The sequence below is a fragment of the Neophocaena asiaeorientalis genome, unplaced genomic scaffold (genome assembly GCF_003031525.2).
Source record: "Neophocaena asiaeorientalis asiaeorientalis breed wild unplaced genomic scaffold, Neophocaena_asiaeorientalis_V1.1 scaffold280, whole genome shotgun sequence".
Classification (NCBI taxonomy): Eukaryota; Metazoa; Chordata; class Mammalia; order Artiodactyla; family Phocoenidae; genus Neophocaena; species Neophocaena asiaeorientalis.
The window spans coordinates 4,999,913-5,017,518 of NW_020185321.1; the positions used below are offsets into that span (position 1 = coordinate 4,999,913).

Here is a 17,606-nt window from a genome sequence, read left to right on the forward strand (position 1 = left end):
TAGCCAATATGTAGTCCCACTGTGCGCGGGGGCACTGTGCCTCCACCCACCGCTTTCCCACGTGGAGGTGCCTCCACTTTACAGATGGAGAAACTGAAACGTAGAGCTGTCCAACAGCTTTTCTCAGCATCTGTCTCCGTGTCAGACCCCAGTGTTGGGACTCTGAGCCACCTTGACGTGACTATGATGCAAAAGCGCTGCAGTCACTGAGGGAGGTGAACAAGTTAGGCTTTGCTGTCCCCATTTTACCCAAGAGGGAGCCTGGGCTCAGAGAGGTTAATCGACTTGCCTGATGACACACAGATGACAGGTAACACAGCTGGCGTCTGAACCCCCATCTTCTGAATCAAAGTTCACTGCCTTTCCACTTGTCAACCCTGCCTTCTTAAATATGGTTTAAAAAAATATCCCCTTGATTATTCTGTCATTTTTGTCTGTTTTTCCACCTCACCATATATTGAAGACTTTGGTAGTATAAAACTAGAAATAGAATTACAAACTGGGAGAGGGTTTCTTAAAACCTGTCTACCCATGAAAGGTTAGTATCCCTGATATGCAAGGAGCTCTCCCGAGAGCCTTCCAGGGTGGCATCACCACCCCTCGCCTCCTCCTCCCCGTTAGGCGTGCTCCTCGCCCTGTGGGCCCCACTCAACCCCCCGGGGCACAGGCTGGCAGCCTCTCCAGGATGCCTGTTAGAAACCAGAATCTCAGCCCCAGCCCAGCCCTGCTGAATCCGAATCTGTATTTTCACAAGACCTCTAGGTGATTCCTGTGAGCCTTAGCCAACACTTCCTCTGTCAGCACAGCAGTTGCTGAAGGAGAGGCAGATTTCCAGAATAACTAGGAGGGAAATTGTACGCTCTCGAAACACTGTTTCCTTGTACGCTCTCGAAACACTGTTTCCAAAGTCCTTCAAAGAAGTCACCTGAATACTGTTTACCCGCAGGGTAAACAATCCTGTTTGGATTGGTTTTCATACGATTTTTCACAGCCCCATCTGTGGTATAAAGTGAGGTATATCATGTAAGGATCTTCAATTAATTGTTACTTCGGAGCTGGCTAGTCTTTTTAGGAGCATGTGTTTGGTTTCTTCCCTCTAGATTGTAAATTCCCCAGGGAGGGGTTTGGGACCAGAGCTAGCCTTAGGAGCGGGGGGCCGGAGCGGAGTTGCATTGAGGAGGGCACACAGCTGCCGTGATGAGCTGCCGTCACTGCAAGTTCGCCTCTCACCTGACCCCCCAGATTCCCCAGACACGTGGACTTCACTGCGTGGATTATCGCACGGTGGGAGAGAGAAAGAGAAACTCTCATTTCCCACGAAGACACCTAGTCCAGTCCCCAGACTGCAGCATTTTAACTCCGTGGCTGGCCCGGGTCCGCCGACCCGGCAGCAGTCAGCCTGTTCCCCGCCTATCCCTCAACGCCTCTTGTTTTCCTTCCCACGGTTCGGGGCAGATCTGCACAGACAAGCCCTCGCCAGGTGCTCACCTCGGGTTTGTTCCAACCACTTCCACCCCTGCTACCCAAGGAGGAGCTGGTATTGTATCCCAGCAAGGGAAAGCGAGAGTCCATGTGGGGTCTCCAAAGGGCTTGGAAGGGCCCAAATCGTTCCCCAAATAGGAAGTCATCCCATAATAGGCACTATGATATTTTAATGCCCTGCCCAAGCTCCACACTGTCCCATCTTCAGCCGGTCAGTCACGGAGGGAAGTTATTCGGGGCACGGAGAAGGGTAGGTGTGGCCACGTGTATTTGGAAATGTGGGGTAATTGGGGGATTCTGAGCTGCTGCCGTCCAACCTCCACTTCATGCCAGGGGTGGAAAAGCCACTGGAGACCAACTTCATAAGAGCCGTGACCCTGGCACCCTGGGGCTCCTTCGGCCCTCCTCCTGCCTCTCCTCACCCCTCACCCTCTCCTGGAACCTAGAAAGGGGAAGGGACCCCTAGAATCCTTACCTGGGAGTAACCACCTTGATCAAAATTTCTAGAGTTTTCGAAGGGTCAGTTGTAGGTGCGGGGGGAAAGCAGGTAGTACAGGGAGCAGTAAATTAACACTTGGCTTGTTCTTGCCTGAGACCCTCCTCTTGCCTGAGACCTTTCCCAGACCCCCAAGGAAGCCAGCTGTGCCCCCTCTCAGCAGGACCCCTGATGGGAGTTCTACCCCAATCCGGCTGCCAGGTAGTGGTCCCCTCCTGGCCCTCTCACCCCTCATGTAGGGACACTGTATTTGTTAGCGTCCACACCTCAGCTCTGTAAATGTCCTTAAGTTTCCACGTGCGGTTCTGCCCCAATCCTCCTGGGAGCTTCCCAAACAAGTGTCATGTTTCCCTGTGCCCACCTCTCTTGCTCCATCCACTACCCCAGCTCTAGTCCAATTCGCCAAGTGGACACGCCTGCAGAACTAGAGGTCAGACAGGAGACAGGGCATCCCCGGCACCAGGGAGTGGATGACGAGGGGCTAGAGTGAGCACAGTAGGCAGGGCACCTCTTCTGGAAATTAGAGGGCACATGCAAGCCACACTTCCTGGTGAGGCTGGGAAGGTGGGGAACAGAAGCTGAGGGAGCCCAGGATGACAACTCCGGTGACGCCACCTACCCTGGGGCTGGCAGCATTCAGGAAGACCTCGGAGTGGGTTTCCTCAGCAGGGCCCACCAGGGGCCCCACCTCTGCCTTCAACAAAGGGGAACTTACCCAGTGGAGCCCAGAACTGCCACCGCTGCTGCTGTTGCTGCTGCCGCCACTGCTGTTCCTGCCATTACTGCTGCTTCCCTGAGGGTCAGGAAGAGACCAGAGTGAGGTCTAAAGATGAGGACACCAAGATTGCTTTCCTCCCTCCCCGGCCTCCCTTGCTCAGGAATATTTCCCGCCCAGTCTGAGGGGAGCAGAATTTCTGCAGAATGCCCCAGGTTGTCCTGTCCTCTTACCCCAGAGTTGCTAGAGCTTCTACCTGAGCCAGATGGTGGGCGGTTGGTGCATTGCAGAGGGAAGGGGACGGGTGAGGTTTGAGACTTCAGTCAAAGCCATCCCCACAGGCCAGGCTCTCCTGCTTCCTTGGCTTGGCTTTCTTTCCCATCGCATCTCTCTGCCATGCCCATCTCACTCTTCCAAGCCTCCTCCCCACACCTATCTCTCCCCTGTCCGATCTGCCTCTTCCCTCAACCCCTCCCCTGCCCATCTTTCTTTCCTCTTCGTCTCTCCCACTTTCTATCACACGCCTCCAGACACCTCTTCTTCTCCAGACTCTTCCTCTTACCTCTGCATTTGGGTTGTCGCTGCTTATCCTTGAGCCATAAGGAGGTTGGGCCACAGCTGCCTGCAGGGAGGGTGAGACTGAGCATGGGATCGGGAAGGACACGGGGGAAACGCCAAAAGTGTGGGCTTGAAGGGAAGGAAGTGGCAGGCATCAGGGCCAGGGTGATGTCCTGATGTACCTGAGTGTTGGTCCCTAGGTTGAATGCCCCTCCATAGCCTTCGTGGCCCCAGGAGCCTCCGTGAGAGTTGGTCCCAAAGCTGCCACCTGAGTCTCCAGAATACACATGGTCCCAGGGAATCCCTGGACCTCCAGGATTGCCTGGGGAGCCAGAGGTGCCATGGCCTCCAGATGGAGGCTGCCCATTGGTTCCCTGCAAGAACAACATGGCCGCACTGAGTGTGTGTGGCCCTCTCACTCTGGGATGGGGTAGGACAGGCAGAGCAACTCAGATAGAGGAGCCACAGAGAGAAGCAGGTGGAGAGAGACCTCAGGGTGGTGGGGGAGGGATGCCTAACATAGAAGGAAACTGGCCCAGACAGCCACCAATAAGGGAGCCCTTCCTCCTATTAACTGCTTCCCAGGACTCTCAACCCAGCTGCGCACAGCCTCCCATTTCCATACCTGGCTTCCAGCCACTCACCAAAGCACCGTTGCCGCCAGGCATCCCCTGCCAGGAGCTGTGGGCAGCATCCACTCCGTGCTGAATGACATTCTCAGCCTGTCTGCCAGCCTCACTCCCAGTGTTTCCAAGAGCATGGGCTGCTTCCTCAACCCCCCGGGCGAGAGCATCCCCCACGCCGGGGCCCATGGTCTCCTTGACTCCAGAACCCACTGCCTCTCCATCCCCTCCGCCAGTGGCCTCCCCGACTCCGTGCTTGACGGCCTCTCCCACTTCTCGTCCAATGGCCTCTCCCACCCCGTGTCCAGTGGTCTCCATGGCCCCTGCTCCAGAGCTCCCTCCACTCAGCAGTAGGCCAGCCTCCCCACTGCCCAGGCACAGGACCAGCAGGAGGCAGGCCAGACACCCCTGTAGCTTCATCTCTGCCTCGTTCCTTCTCTCCTGAGTGCCTTCTTCCCACCCAAGTTTACTCACTTGCCCTTTCTCTTTCCCTGCGTCTGCGTGCCCTCCTCCCTTCTCTCCTTCCTTCTGACTTCTCGTTCTCCCTTCCTCTAGGTCTGCAGCCTTCTCTCTCCTTTCCCAGATGTCCCTGTTTTCCCAGAGCCCTTGTCCCCGCCGCTACTCCTTATACTGTAGCTTGGAAGAAGGTGGCAGGGCTGGGCAGCCCAGAGTCCCTCCCCCCAGTGACTCAGGCCCAGCCACCCATAGGTGAGCTGTAATTGTGAGTCTGAGAGCCCGTGTCGAAACAGAGAGGGAGCCCGTGCATCAGGGAGGGAGGGGGAAATGGGATGAGACTGGTGCCAAAGTGTTCCCATTTCCCAACCCCAGGAGTCTGGGTCGCAGGGTAGGGGGTCGCATCTGAGGTGATAGGCTGGTAGTATCTCCTAGAGGCGGTGGGGTGGGGGGCACTTAGGAGAGAGGAATCAGGCAGGACCTCATCAGGGGGGCGAGGGTAGGGAACCCAGCGGGATAGGACCCACCCTAGGTGTAAGCCAGCCTGGGTCGGGGACGCCAGAATGGCAGGACGCCACCTGCCGCTGCAGGTGCCCTTCCTCAGCCTTCCTCTCCGTTTCCATCGGCCTTTGTCTCTCCCATCTCTCTCCCCTCCCATACTGCCACCTAAAGGTGACTGCCTCACACTTCCACACCTTCCAGCCACAGAGAGCCTGGGACCCGGAGGACCGCCCTCAGTGGGGACGCCAGGCATCTATCGGGGAAGGAAGTGGCTGCGACCCTGAGAGGGGTCATCGGGGCGTCTCAGTTAGCATCCCGGCTGCTCTGAGCTGAGAAAGCTGGGTGTGGAGCTGGGGAGCTGGGCAGGCGGGCCACCCCCAAGGAATGAGGGGGCGGGGAAGATACCTAGGGAGGGAGCTGCTGACCCAGGCACCCATCCTGTTTACCAGGCCTGGTGGGGGCACGTGTGTGAGCTCAAGGCCTGCCGCGAGGGCTGGGACTACACCAGCGCACCCCACTGCTGCCCCCAGCCCCTCCCAGAGGGGCCAGAGTGGCACTGGCAAGGGAGGAGGGGTCAGCACAGGGGCAGGTGCCCCGGGTCAGCCAGTGGCCCTCTCCCCTGCACCCAGCTCAGGGTGCAGAACTCGGGCAGCCTCCCGAGGTCTCATCGCTGCTCAGCGAGCGAGGCTGCTTCTCCACTCCCAGGAACCCCAGGTCCTCCCACTTGGCACTGCCTTGTATCGCTGGGACTCATCACCGAGTTAGGAGGGGCCGGTTTCTATCCGCCTTTCTCAGCGTCTCTCCATCAGTCTCTCTCTCCACCCCAACTCGTAACACCCATCACCTCTCACCATGTAAACACAATCCCTGTCTGTCCTCCGCTGCTCCTTCCTAGCTCCTTATTATTCCATCGCTGACTCTTTAATGATGATAATAGTGGTGGGAGTAATAGCTGCAGCTTATCCAGGGCTTTCTATGTGCCCAGCTCTGGACTAAGCACTTTAAGGGTCAGACAGCCCTGGGAGAATCAGTCTTATTCTCAGCCTGTCTGCCAGCCTCACTCCCAGTGTTTCCAAGAGCATGGGCCGCTTCCTCAACCCCACGGGCGAGAGCATCCCCCAGCCCGGGGCCCATGGCCTCCCCGACTCCAGAGCCTGTTGCCTCTCCATGGGATGACTCGGTGATGAGTCCCAGTGACCCAAGGCAGTGCCAAGTGGGAGGACCTGGGGTTCCTGGGAGTGGAGAAGCAGGCACCACATTTAGGGACAGAGAACTTGGGGCTCAGAGGGGACACGGTAAGTATGCGGTAGAGGCAAAGCTAAGCCCAGCCTGTCTCATTCCTGAGTCTGGCTCCCAGCGTATTCTGTCATCTCCGTGTCTCAGACCTTCCCCTGCTTTTCGAAGCCCTCATTCTTCTCTGGATAGAATTAGTTTGGATTTTGCTCCGGGGCCATGTAAGGGGCAGAGAGCGGGAGGAAATCTGAGGCCTCCGGGGTTGGTGATGGACATCCCAGCCCCCTGATCCTGCTGCTTCCCATTCCCGCGGGGCAAGACCACAGGGCAGGAGGTGGCGTGCATACTCACTGACTCCAGGGCCCCTTCCCACACTTCCTTCGCGGGACACCCTTACCATGGTGTAGAGCTGCCCTCTCCCTTCTCTGTTGCTAATATTTTTCTTTAAGCCAGCTTACTTTCTTAAGTATATTTTAAGAGAATACTTTATATCACCACTCTTAAGTGGAAAGCCAGGCTCACTGGCCCATAAATAGAAAGAACCAGAAAAACAAAGCGAGAAGCAAACAATCGTGTTACATTACAGCTGGCGGCAGCTCCTGTACCCTCTTTGTTAAAAAGGGAGATTAGCAAGTATGAGAGAGGTGTTCCAGGCACACCAGCACAGAAGTGGAGTCTTCCTCTTTACCTAATCAGAAAGCTTCAAAGAGAATTAAGAAAAGAGTAAAATTCTCACTGTGTGATTCAGACTTATTCAAAGCCATAGTCACGAACCACCTAAATTCTCCCATGCCACCGGCAGCCCCATGTTCTACCTTCTGGGAAAAACTACCCTCAGACATCCCTGGACCTGAGGGGTCACCTCAAATCAGTCTTAAGGCATATTTATTAAATACCTGTTGTGAACCAAACAGAAGACTAGGTGCTTTCACATGCACGATCTCATGTAGTCCTCACTATAACCTCGAGAGATAAATATTATTCCCATGTTACAGATAAGGTAACTGAGGCCTAGAGCTGTTAAACAAACATACAAAATCATATACAAGATCATGGTAAAATGGAGCTGTCAGGGCTTCCCTGGTGGCACAGTGGTTAAGAATCCGCCTGCCATTGCAGGGGACATGGGTTTGAGCCCTGATCCAGGAAGATCCCACACGCCGTGGAGCGCCTAAGCCCATGCGCCACAACTACTGAGCCTGCGCTCTAGAGCCCGCGAGCCACAACTACTGAGCCCACGTGCCACAACCACTGAAGCCCACGCGCCTGGAGCCCGTGCTCCGCAGCAAGAGAAGCCACCGTAATGAGAAGCCCGCGCACCGCAGCAAAGAGTAGCCCCTGCTCGCTGCAGCTAGAGAAAGCCCGCGCGCAGCAACAAAGACCCAACCCAGCCAAAAACAAATAAATAAATAAATAAATATGGTTTAAAAAAAAAATGGAGCTGTCAGAATCTGACCCAGGCAAAGGGGTCAGATTGAACTTGGTAAAGGGGACTTATTTTGAAGTAGCCCCTCCCCCACCCCAGGGTCACGGGGAAGCCTGCCGCCCCTCCAGCAGAGGTCCCCAGCAGGTAGTTGCTCTGGACGAGGAGTTGGCCATCAGTGCTTACTAGCTGGGTGGCCTCCCTCAACTCTCTCCCTTCTCTGGGCCTCAGCTTCACCATGTCTAAGGGAGTAATCGTGGGACCTACCTCGAGGGAGGTCGTGAGGGTGAATGAATCATGTCTGTAAGCGCTTAGCCCAGAGTGAACACCCAACAAAAGATGGCTGTGAGGGTCCCGCCCAGACTCCTCTCCCTGTTCTTGCACAATTGCAGAAGCTGCCCTCTCTCTCTCATGCCCTCACCTGGCTCTCCCTGTCTGGCCCAAGTGCCAGGTCCTTGCTCACCCTCATTCCAAGGCCTTTCCCAAGTCCGCTCAGGCCAATAGGCTCCCCTCTACTAGTTGCCAGACAAGTGTACCCGGCCTCGACCCCTCCTCTGGAACCTCTTAGTCTAGGGGGAGAATGGACATGAAACAGATAAGTATATAATTACAGCTTGTCACAGCACTGGGAAGACCGGTATCAGCATGCCATGAGAGAGTAACAGAGGCATCCCTAGGTTCAGGTTGGGTGAGGTTCGGGGAGGTGGGGCACACAGAGGCATGGAGGCAGGGAGGATGCTCTCAGCAGAAGAAGCAGCCCACCAGGCCTCAAGGCAGGACTGAGCCATGCCGCTTTCACCTTTAAGTTCTGGCTCAGCTCTTCTCTTCCAGAAGCCTCCCAGGATTGACCCCCAGCACATACTGATGATCCTATATCTCTTTGGCACTTCCAGGACCCCCAACCAAGCAAGAAAATGGGCATACAATAAAATCAATGAAAGCTTCTACTTTCTGAAAGCAGAATTCCCTTCTCGGAAGGGATTCCTCCAGTCCAGGTGAAAAGATGTCCAGCACAGAGTAGACCCTCAGGAAATGTGTGGTAGGAATGAACACTTCTGTTTTTTGAAATGCATGAAACAAAGGTCTGCGATTTACTAGGAAATACATCAAAAATGTATCGGTACGTGGCTAGATGGCTAGGTGTGTGATGAGTGGAACTGCGATAAAGCAAGTGTGGTCATGTGCTAGTGGTGGAATCTAAGTGGCGGGTATGCAGGTATCCACTGTAAAATTCTTTCATCTTTGCAGTAAAATATTGCCAGGGGAGAGAAGCAACAGATGTGATTAAAATGGTGGCATTCTGGGGACTTCCCTGGCGGTCCAGCGGTTAGGACTCAGCGCTTCCACTGCAGGGGGCACGGGTTCAATCCCTGGTCAGGGAACTAAGACCCCGCAAGCCACACAGCGCAGCCAAAAAGGAAAAAAAAAAAAAGTAAAAAGTAAAAAATAAATTAAAAAATAAAACTTAAAAAAAAATGGTGGTATTCTACAGATAAGGAAAAACAAGGAGAACATAAAGTGCCAGGAGCATCACCTTTACTGTGCACGTCAGGCCCCTCCCCTCCCTGGTGTGTCATTTAGTCCTTATTGATGCATCGCTTTGTGTTTGTTTTCATGTTCTGTTTATATACCTCATCTCCCCACGAAGCCTGTAAATTCCCCAAAGGGCAAGAACGCTGTCTCTTATTTCTGGTCCCACGGTTGATGGAATTTTGGAGCTGGAAGCCATGTTTGCAGTCCTCTCCTGCAGACACTGACCCCCCTTTATATGGGAGGAAATGGTGGCCCCTGGAGGGGCAGGATGCGGCCTACAGGAGCACGGTTCTGACTGGAATGTAGGTGTCTCAGCGCTCAGGCCCGTGCTTGGCAAGTGTTCTAGAGACGTTATAGGCGACTGTGCAAGGTCAGGTTCCGGCAGTAGACAGGCCTGCTGCTTTCTCCTAGGTTGCCCCCGGCAAGTGCCCTGGCCCCTCTGAGCCTTAGTTTCCTCATCCATACAATGGGGATCATAAGGGAACATACGGAAGTTCCCACTTCTGCCTGTGGGAGGCTTAAATGGTTACAGAGTACGCACAGCCCTTCACACAGTACCTGGAAGCTACGAAGTGCTCAGTATGTAGTAGTTGCTATCATTACTATTCTATGTCACTATTCCTGTCCTTGTAAAGAGGCCTCCTGTCATCAGAGTGGCTTCCCCCCTGAGCCTTCGGCCCTCGTCCCCAAGAGAGGACCTCCCACATGTACCTCTTTCCTCTCTCCTATTCACTGAGTCTCCTCCTTACTGATACTAAACAGGAGAGAGACCTCTTCGTTTTCAGAATATCCTCGGTAGCTCTTAGGCTGTCTCTCCCTCCGCTTATTGTGTGTCCTTAGTCATGCTTCTTCACTTGCGTGAGCCTCCATGTGACTTTCTATAACATGGGGCAATAGCAGTACCTCTCGCCTAACTGGATGGCTGGGAGGATTCAGTGAGGTCATGCAGAGAAAGCGCAGGGAGCCTCGCATGCCTTGATTACGCAGTACACACAAGTTACTATTGATATCCCTTTGGTGCCACAGTCCTGAATGAGGATGCTACCCCCTTGGGCTTCACCAAGGTTCCTGCCACTTTTTCCCTGGTGCTTCTGCCCCCGCTACTGGCCTGGAGGGGCTTTCCCTGCACGAATTTCCTCCCAGTGCTGAGCATGAATTTTGCACTAGTGAAGCATGGCTCGTCCCTGTAATGGCCCTCTTCCATCGGATCAGCCTGAAATCTCCAGCTCAACCCATCCTGTACATCGGACCCCCCAGCTTCTCCGGTGAAGAAGCAAGAGGAGGAAAGACAAGCCTCCCCTCCACGAATCCCTCCTGAGGGAGCACAGTGAACCATGATGAGAGTACGGTGTGTTGTATTTATCCACAAATCTCAGTACAGCCCCCTAAGGGACTCCAGAAATCTATCCTCCTGCTTCCCCCCCGGCTCCTTCAGGTCATTTCAGCTGATATGACAACAGGAATGTCAGTCTGTTCAACAAGGCCAGTTCATCAGTTTAGGGAATGATGTTGGTGAGGATCTGGAAGAGAGAAGGAGAGAGGGGGTGGATGCAGGGCACACAGTCGCAAGAACTCTACCCTCATGCACCCTAGAGAGACGGGAGGGAGACTGACTACTCTAGCTCCGGAATTGCTTACGTTCTGGGGAAGAACATACGGAAGGCGGCACCTAGATTCAGGAAGAATAGGGAGACAGTCCTCCCAGGCAGAGGTGCCAGGGGCCTCTATAGGGACAGAGAAGCCTTGTGTGTTTTGCCTGAGAGGATCCCCTGCCACCTCCACAGCCCGGGAACAAACAAGGGTGTGCCTTTGGGTTCCTGGCACAGTCTTAGGGCTGTTACACACCCTCACCCTTTTGCCCCAGGCTCAGGCATCTGAATGTACTAAATGCAAAGAGAAGAGCTAGGACTTTCCTTTGGGCCCAGAGGGAGGACCAGCATCCCACAGGAACCTTTCTCCTGGGCTGGCGGGGCAGGTAGGTTGCTGTCAACCAGGGAGAACAGAGCTACAGGTTCCCGCCACCCAGCATGTTGCCACAAGGCAGCAGGGACAGAGCAGCGGAGGGATGCACAGAACAGGGACGGAGTCTGACGGGAGTTGCCGCGGAGAGGGGACAGGCACACAGAGGGGAGGGTTTCAGCAGCCCCTCCCTTCCTGGCTCTGAGATGTACACAGGCCCCTGGAGGACTTTTGTGCCTCAGTGGGAACGGAAAGCGCCCGAAAGATGAAAGCAGGATGTGAAGGGCAAAAAGCAGTGAGGAAAGGAAAACCAGAGCTGGAAAATGGGTTGGATGGTGTCTGCAGAGGCTGAGTGTCTGTCCACAGTGCAATTGTCAGTGAACAGGCAATGGGAAGAGGATGTAAGAACATGTCCCAAGTAGGAAGTAGAAACCACGTGGGCACTCACCTTCCACAGAACTGAAAGGTCAATGAAGGGCTTCTTGACCGAAGCCTGAAATTCAAGGACAAGAAGGTTAGTCCCCAGCATCTGTCGCACCAGCCCTCCTAGGAGAGCCTCCACGCCACCGCCCCCCACCCACCCTGTGCTCACGAGACTTACTCCAGATGTTAAGGTTGTGGTTGCAGCCCCTCCGTTCTGGTGAGTGAATCTGACTTGAGGATTGCCCTGTGGATGAAGCCCAGGCTGTCATTACACGCCCCCCCCCAAACCCTAAGGGTCTCCCAAGTTCCTTTTCCCCAGTGGCCAGCTTCCCCTAGGGCGACCGGGGCTGGGGCAGAAGGCATAGGCTAACCCCCTGGTCCTCACTATCCACAAAGCAAACCCATGTTGCTGTGGGAATTCTGTGAGAGATGGGAGGAGAAGCCAGGAAGAACGTCTGCCCCTACTGGTTAGTCTTCCCTCAATTCCCTTTTCTTTCAGTTAATGAGATGTTCTCAGTCACTGAGAAGGGGCCCAACTGGAAAGGGAACCCAGAGAAGCCACGCAAATACCAGGACCATAGTATAACCCCAGCCCTGACTTCAAAGCTCCCCCTTCTACACACACGCTAACCTGATCCCTAACTCGGGGATCCCTGTCCTTAATCCTCTCCCCACTCAGCAGTGTCTCCCCTGCCACGCTGCTGCTGCCAGCCTCAAATCCCCAAACAAACAGCCCTCTCTTGGTCTCTATTTGGTGAATCCTGGCATCTAACTCAGAGCCCCTCCTTCACCCTGCACACTTTCTACATAGTTTCTTCCTCCCCACCCCACGCATCTCTGGTTCCGTGGCTGGTAGCCCCTGTAGCTATGGGCTTTGAGGCCTGGGCCGGTCCTCAAGATGGTGTCCCAAAGAGTCCTCGTGGAGACTGGGGAGTGGGGACCTGGGGCAGGCGGGAGTCAGCCTTCTCCTGTTCCTCCTTGGAGCCTGTTATGCTGTGTGAGCTTCTGCTTGCCTCTCCTGGGCTCCAGTATCTATTCCCCCTATGTAAGTGGGGATCAGATATCCTCCAGAAGGCCTCCTCTGGTGGGGCGGTGTGGAGGAAGAGAAGGAACTCCGACCTGTGATTCTCCAGAGCTGTGTGCTAGCCACATGACCTTGGCAAATCCCTTAAACCTCGCTGAGCCTCCGTTTCCTTACCTGAGAATCAGGGAGTCCTCACCCCGACTACCTCTGAGGCTTGTTATGAACATTAAACAGAACAGGGCTTTTTCTCCCAAAACTATTCCTCAAGCTCAAGCTGATGCTCTGGGTTTTCTCAACACTCATTCTCTTCGCACCGTAATAGATCTTGGCCTCAGTAACTGCTTCCTGTTCCCCAGGAGAGGCTTCATGTTCCTCCCTTTAGATCTCCTTAACTAGGAGGCAGCCCCCTGAAGGTGGGGCTGGGTCCCATTCCCATTCTCTGATACAGGGCTTTGCAGATAAGATGGCTTAATCCTTCTGACCAGCTGACCACCAGCTCCTTAGTAAGGGAGAAGGAGGACACGGTTACAGAGCTGCCCAAGCTTCTTTCACCAAATGATAGGGACCTGGGCGCCCCAAATGTCCCAAGGGTTTAACCTCTCCCTCCCCCAACACCCTTCTCCCCATTTCCCCACCCCTGTTCACCTACATTCAGCAGCTGGTTGGCTTCCTTGCCGGCTTGGTTGGTCCCATCATGAACAGTCTGATGCAACCCGTCCTCCTCCTTCCCGGCCTCGCCAGCAGCGTGGTGGACACCTTGGCCAAGTTTCTCCACTTCCTTCCCGGCCTCGCCAGCAGCGTGGTGGACACCTTGGCCAAGTTTCTCCACTTCCTTTCCAGCCTGACCGGCAGCGTGGCTGACCCCATGGACAACCCGTCCTCCTCCTTCCCGGCCTCGCCAGCAGCGTGGTGGACACCTTGGCCAAGTTTCTCCACTTCCTTTCCAGCCTGACCGGCAGCGTGGCTGACCCCATGGCCAAATTTCTCTGCCTCCTTTCCAGCCTGATTAACTCCATGATGCCCCGCTTGGACTATTTTTTCTCCCTCTTTCCCAGCCTGCCCTGCAGCGTGGCTGACCCCCTGACCAAACTTTCCCACCTCCTTTCCAGCCTGATTAACTCCGTGATGGACCCCCTGGACTATTTTTTCTCCCTCTTTCCCAGCCTGCCCTGCAGCGTGGCTGACCCCCTGACCAAACTTTCCCACCTCCTTTCCAGCCTGATTAACTCCGTGATGGACCCCCTGGACTATTTTTTCTCCCTCTTTCCCAGCCTGCCCTGCAGCGTGGCTGACCCCCTGACCAAACTTTCCCACCTCCTTTCCAGCCTGATTAACTCCGTGATGGACCCCCTGGACTATTTTTTCTCCCTCTTTCCCGGCATGGTGGACCCCCTGGCCAAACGTCATTGCCTCACTTCCTGCCTGGTTGACCCCATCGTGGACCCCCTGAATCACTTTGTTTGCCTCCTTCTCAACCTGTCTAGTAGCACTGTTGACCCCATGGACAAACTCCTCTGCTCCCTTTCCTGCTTGTCCGGCGACACTGTTGATTCCATGGGTCACCTTGTCCAAGTTGTGGTTGAGCCCCTGGACACCCTTGTCCAGCTCCTTACCGGCCTGGCTCCCCACACTGTTGAGTCCACTAAAATCTTTCTCCCTTCCAGCTTGAGGGACCCCATTATTGATGCCTTCCAGGGCCTTGCCCACCTCTCTCTCTGTATTGCTCAGCCCTTTGCTGATCCCTTCAGTGACCTTCTTAGTGGGGTCAGCACCGGCCGCCCGTCCAGGCAAAGGCTCCAACAGCAGCAAGAGGAAGCAGGAGCTGAGCAAACCGGCAAGATGCATATTGTTGGGGAAGTGGGGAGGATGCAGAGAGGGGCCAGGGAGGCAAAGCTACTATTTATCCTCTGCTTCCTTTCCTCTGCTCCACCCCTCATGACTCAATGACCCTGTGAGGCACTGGCTTGATCTCCAGTCAGTGAGGTAATTCCCAGGGAGATTTGGGGTTGAGCAATGAAGAGGAGGAGGAAGAGTGGGTGAGTCATGAATGGAGAAGACTCACATGGCACCTTTGCTCCTTGCCCAGCTCAGGCCCTCCACCCCAGAGCCCAGATGTCTGCCCTTCCAATCACTTCCCCTTGCTATTCCTCACCCACTATCCAGGCCTCCTTTCTCCCAACTGCACCTTCAGGCACCCTCCATCCCTGGGACCCAGGCCTGGTTCTTCAGCATCTTCACTCCTCTCGGGGGACCTAAGGATCCAGTTTCCCCAGCAGCAAGATTTTGGAAAGGTGGGAGGCACAGTCACGGGGTGGGGAGCAACCCCGGGGAGTTGAGGGAATCATCAGACCTTGTTCTTGCTGCTTGTTGTTCTTGTTGACCCCCAACGCCCACACTTCTTATGCTCCGGCCTCACGGGTCTTCTCCCTGGTCCTCAAACACACCAAGCTCATTCCTGCCTCATGGCCTTTGCACTTGCTGCTGTCTCTGCCTGGAATGCGGAAGTCAGATCTTCACAAGGTGGTTTCCTCCTCACTCTCTTCTTGGCTCAAATGTCACCTTCCCAAAAAGACCCTTCCCTGGCCGTCCCACAGCTATACTCTGTAATATCCTCCTTTAGTTTTTATAGCTCCTACCACAATCTGAAATTATCTTATTTTATTGTCTGTCTCACCTATCAGATAGTAAACTTCCAGAGGGCCGTTGTCTGTATTGATTATTGTCAGGCCCCCAGCTTCAAGAACATTGCCTGCGGTTCAGTAAACACTTGAACAAATGGATGGATTAGAAGATGCCAGGGGAAGAAAGTCCAGGCCTGAGCCTGAGTCTCAGAGGGTGCTGGAGGGAAGGTTGCCTGTATCCCCAGAGCAGCACAAGGTCCCTTGTTGAGGGTTGCAGATTTTGGAGCCAGGATCACCTTCTTGTCCTACCTCCCAGCCCTCGGGCAAGGGCAGGGGGCTGACTGCCATGAGCAGGGGCAGGACGCAGTGTCTCCTGAAAAGCCAGTTGAGGCAGTCGTGGGGAGGGGCTGAAGACCCAGGGCAGCAGAAGACTGTCAGCCAGAAGCTGGGCTGAGGGCCAGGAGCTCATCCCTCCTGCCCTCCTCCCCCTGAGGCCTCCTAAGTCCCAACTGAAGCCTCAAGTGTTGACATATTGGCAAGGGTTGGAGAGGGAAACACCTGAGAGTGTGGCCTAGGTGTGGAGAGGGACATCAGAGGGAAGGGCAGGGGGTGGTTGGTAGGTCTGTCGTTGGTAGGTCTGTAGAGCTAGTTCGGAGGGAGCCTGAGACCAGAAGGATAGGGGCCAGTGGGTGGGTACAGTCGGGTGCAGGGGTAAAAGATATTTGGGTTTGGGTGCCAAGAGGAGAGCCTGGGAGAGGGGATGGTGGTGGGATCGCTGGTGGAAAGGCCAGGCACAAAGGAATGTGTAGGGTGTGAGCAAGTGGGGTCAGCAGAGTTATATGTGTGGGTGCCCAGGTGTGACGAGAAGCTGCACATGCTTTCAGGCTTTGCTCAAACAGGGGTGACAAGGCCCGCTCCCCTTGGAGGACCCAAGGTTCCATCCTAGATCCTGGACACTTGGCTCCACCCAGAACCACCTCCCAGACCCAGAGACCCAGAAGCTTCTGCCATCTCTAGGTTCTGTCTACAGAGGGTGGCTAACTGTGCCACCCCTCCAAGCTTGAGCTCACCAAATCTGTTTCCCAGTTTCACGGTCCAGGGACAAAGTCAAATCTCTGGGCAACCTTAGGTGTGACTCTCCTGCCCTTGTCCAGCACCTGAATGAGGGAGTTTCCCATGCCAGGAGATTGCTGGGTAGGGAAGGGTGAGCTTCAGAATTCTAATCCGCCCCGAGATTCAGAGGTGGGATTTCTCCTTCGAAATGTACTCCATGTCTCTTTTCCACCTCTCTCTCTGCCCAACCCTACCATCTTCTGTCAGCCTCCGTCCCTCTCCTCAGTGCTCCATTCCCATTTGCCACTATTTGATTCAGGACTTTGGCATCTATCTCCGTACATGAGATTAGCCTGGAGTTGTCCTTTCTCTGTTGGTTTTAGTAATGTGGCTGTGCTGTTTCCTAGAGTGAATAGAGGAGGTTTCAGTAGCTGAGCTACCACAGCGCCTACAAAGCATGCAATATGCGATGTGCTCATACACGGTGTGCTTGCTGCTCCACAGGGCCTCAGAGCACGTGCCCTACCCACAGCCTCTCAGCACAGGGGCTGCTACTTGGCTTCCCAGCTCTGCTTCGGCTCTGCAGCAGGTCCTGTAGAATGGCAAACATTTGTTCCCCATGCTTCAGCAAATCTTGCCCATAAAATCATCGGGATCTGAATCAGCCTTTGGGGAGATACATATTAACTCCTTGGTTCTTCTCTTGTTATTGGCCTACTCAGATTTGCCATTTCTTTTTTGTACCAGTTTTGATCCCTCATATTTTCTACGAAAATTTTAATTGCATCTAGCTTTTCATATCTATTCTTGTAAAGCCGTACCAAATTGGTTCCTTTTCAGTCCCGGTTTTATTTGTGTACGCTTTTCCCCCATCTTGATTATACATGTTAAATTTGTCCCCCTTTGTTCTGTTTTTTTGGTCTTGGTTCATTGAACTCTCCCCAGCTTTACACTCAATTCATTTTCAGTTCCACCTTTCCCGGGCCATCCAAGCAGGAGGGCTTCACCCTTACTCTGTGCCATGGCAGGTGCTTAGCAAACTCAGTTCTCATGGAGGTCTGGGGAAAGAAGAGGTTATGTCATTCTGCCCCTTCTTGCTTCCACACCTCTCTCTGGAATGATGACTCCTTCCTGGCCTAAACCCCACAGCCCCTAAATCTTGGTCACAGCTGTGTGCCAACTGGCCCACAGCAGGTGAAGGTGCCCGCCTGTGTGTCACAGATATGCAAGCAAGCCCCCACCTCCCATGCTTTGGGGGACAGGAGCCATCTGTCTATTTGTTCTTCCGCTAATGTTTACTGAAAGCCTGCTTTGTGTCAGGCACAGTTCTAGGAGCTGGAGGACCAGTGGTGAACAAAACAGAAAAGAGTGGGCCCAACAGGGAGACAATGAACAAGTAAGTCAGTAACTTGATCATGGAAAACTACATGAAAAACCATAAGGAAAAGAACAGAGTGCTGTGAGAGGATAGGACTCGGGGGGTGCTCTAAGACTGGAGACCAGAAGAAA

The 17,606-nt window shown here is 54.3% G+C and overlaps 2 protein-coding genes across 2 annotated transcripts in view; both read right to left on the reverse strand.

Annotated features, from left to right (window-relative positions):
• DMKN (dermokine) overlaps nucleotides 1-4,294 on the reverse strand; it is an 11,188-nt gene extending 6,894 nt beyond the window's left edge. Inside the window, exons 1-3 of the mRNA XM_024733942.1 lie at nucleotides 3,896-4,294; nucleotides 3,434-3,625; nucleotides 2,694-2,771 (exon numbers count right to left, since the gene is read on the reverse strand). Coding sequence (XP_024589710.1) covers nucleotides 2,694-2,771; nucleotides 3,434-3,625; nucleotides 3,896-4,294 — 669 coding nt within the window. The remainder of the gene's footprint in view (nucleotides 1-2,693; nucleotides 2,772-3,433; nucleotides 3,626-3,895) is intronic.
• A 6,171-nt stretch (nucleotides 4,295-10,465) lies between these two features.
• Nucleotides 10,466-14,268, reverse strand: SBSN (suprabasin). The gene is made up of 6 exons (XM_024733966.1): nucleotides 13,966-14,268; nucleotides 13,642-13,773; nucleotides 13,073-13,264; nucleotides 11,578-11,643; nucleotides 11,425-11,469; nucleotides 10,466-10,537 (listed from the first exon to the last, which is right to left on the reverse strand). Exons 1-6 carry the CDS (start codon nucleotides 14,266-14,268, stop codon nucleotides 10,514-10,516), a joined length of 762 nt encoding a protein of 253 aa, XP_024589734.1. The 3' UTR covers nucleotides 10,466-10,513.
• Nucleotides 14,269-17,606: the final 3,338 nt, after the last annotated feature.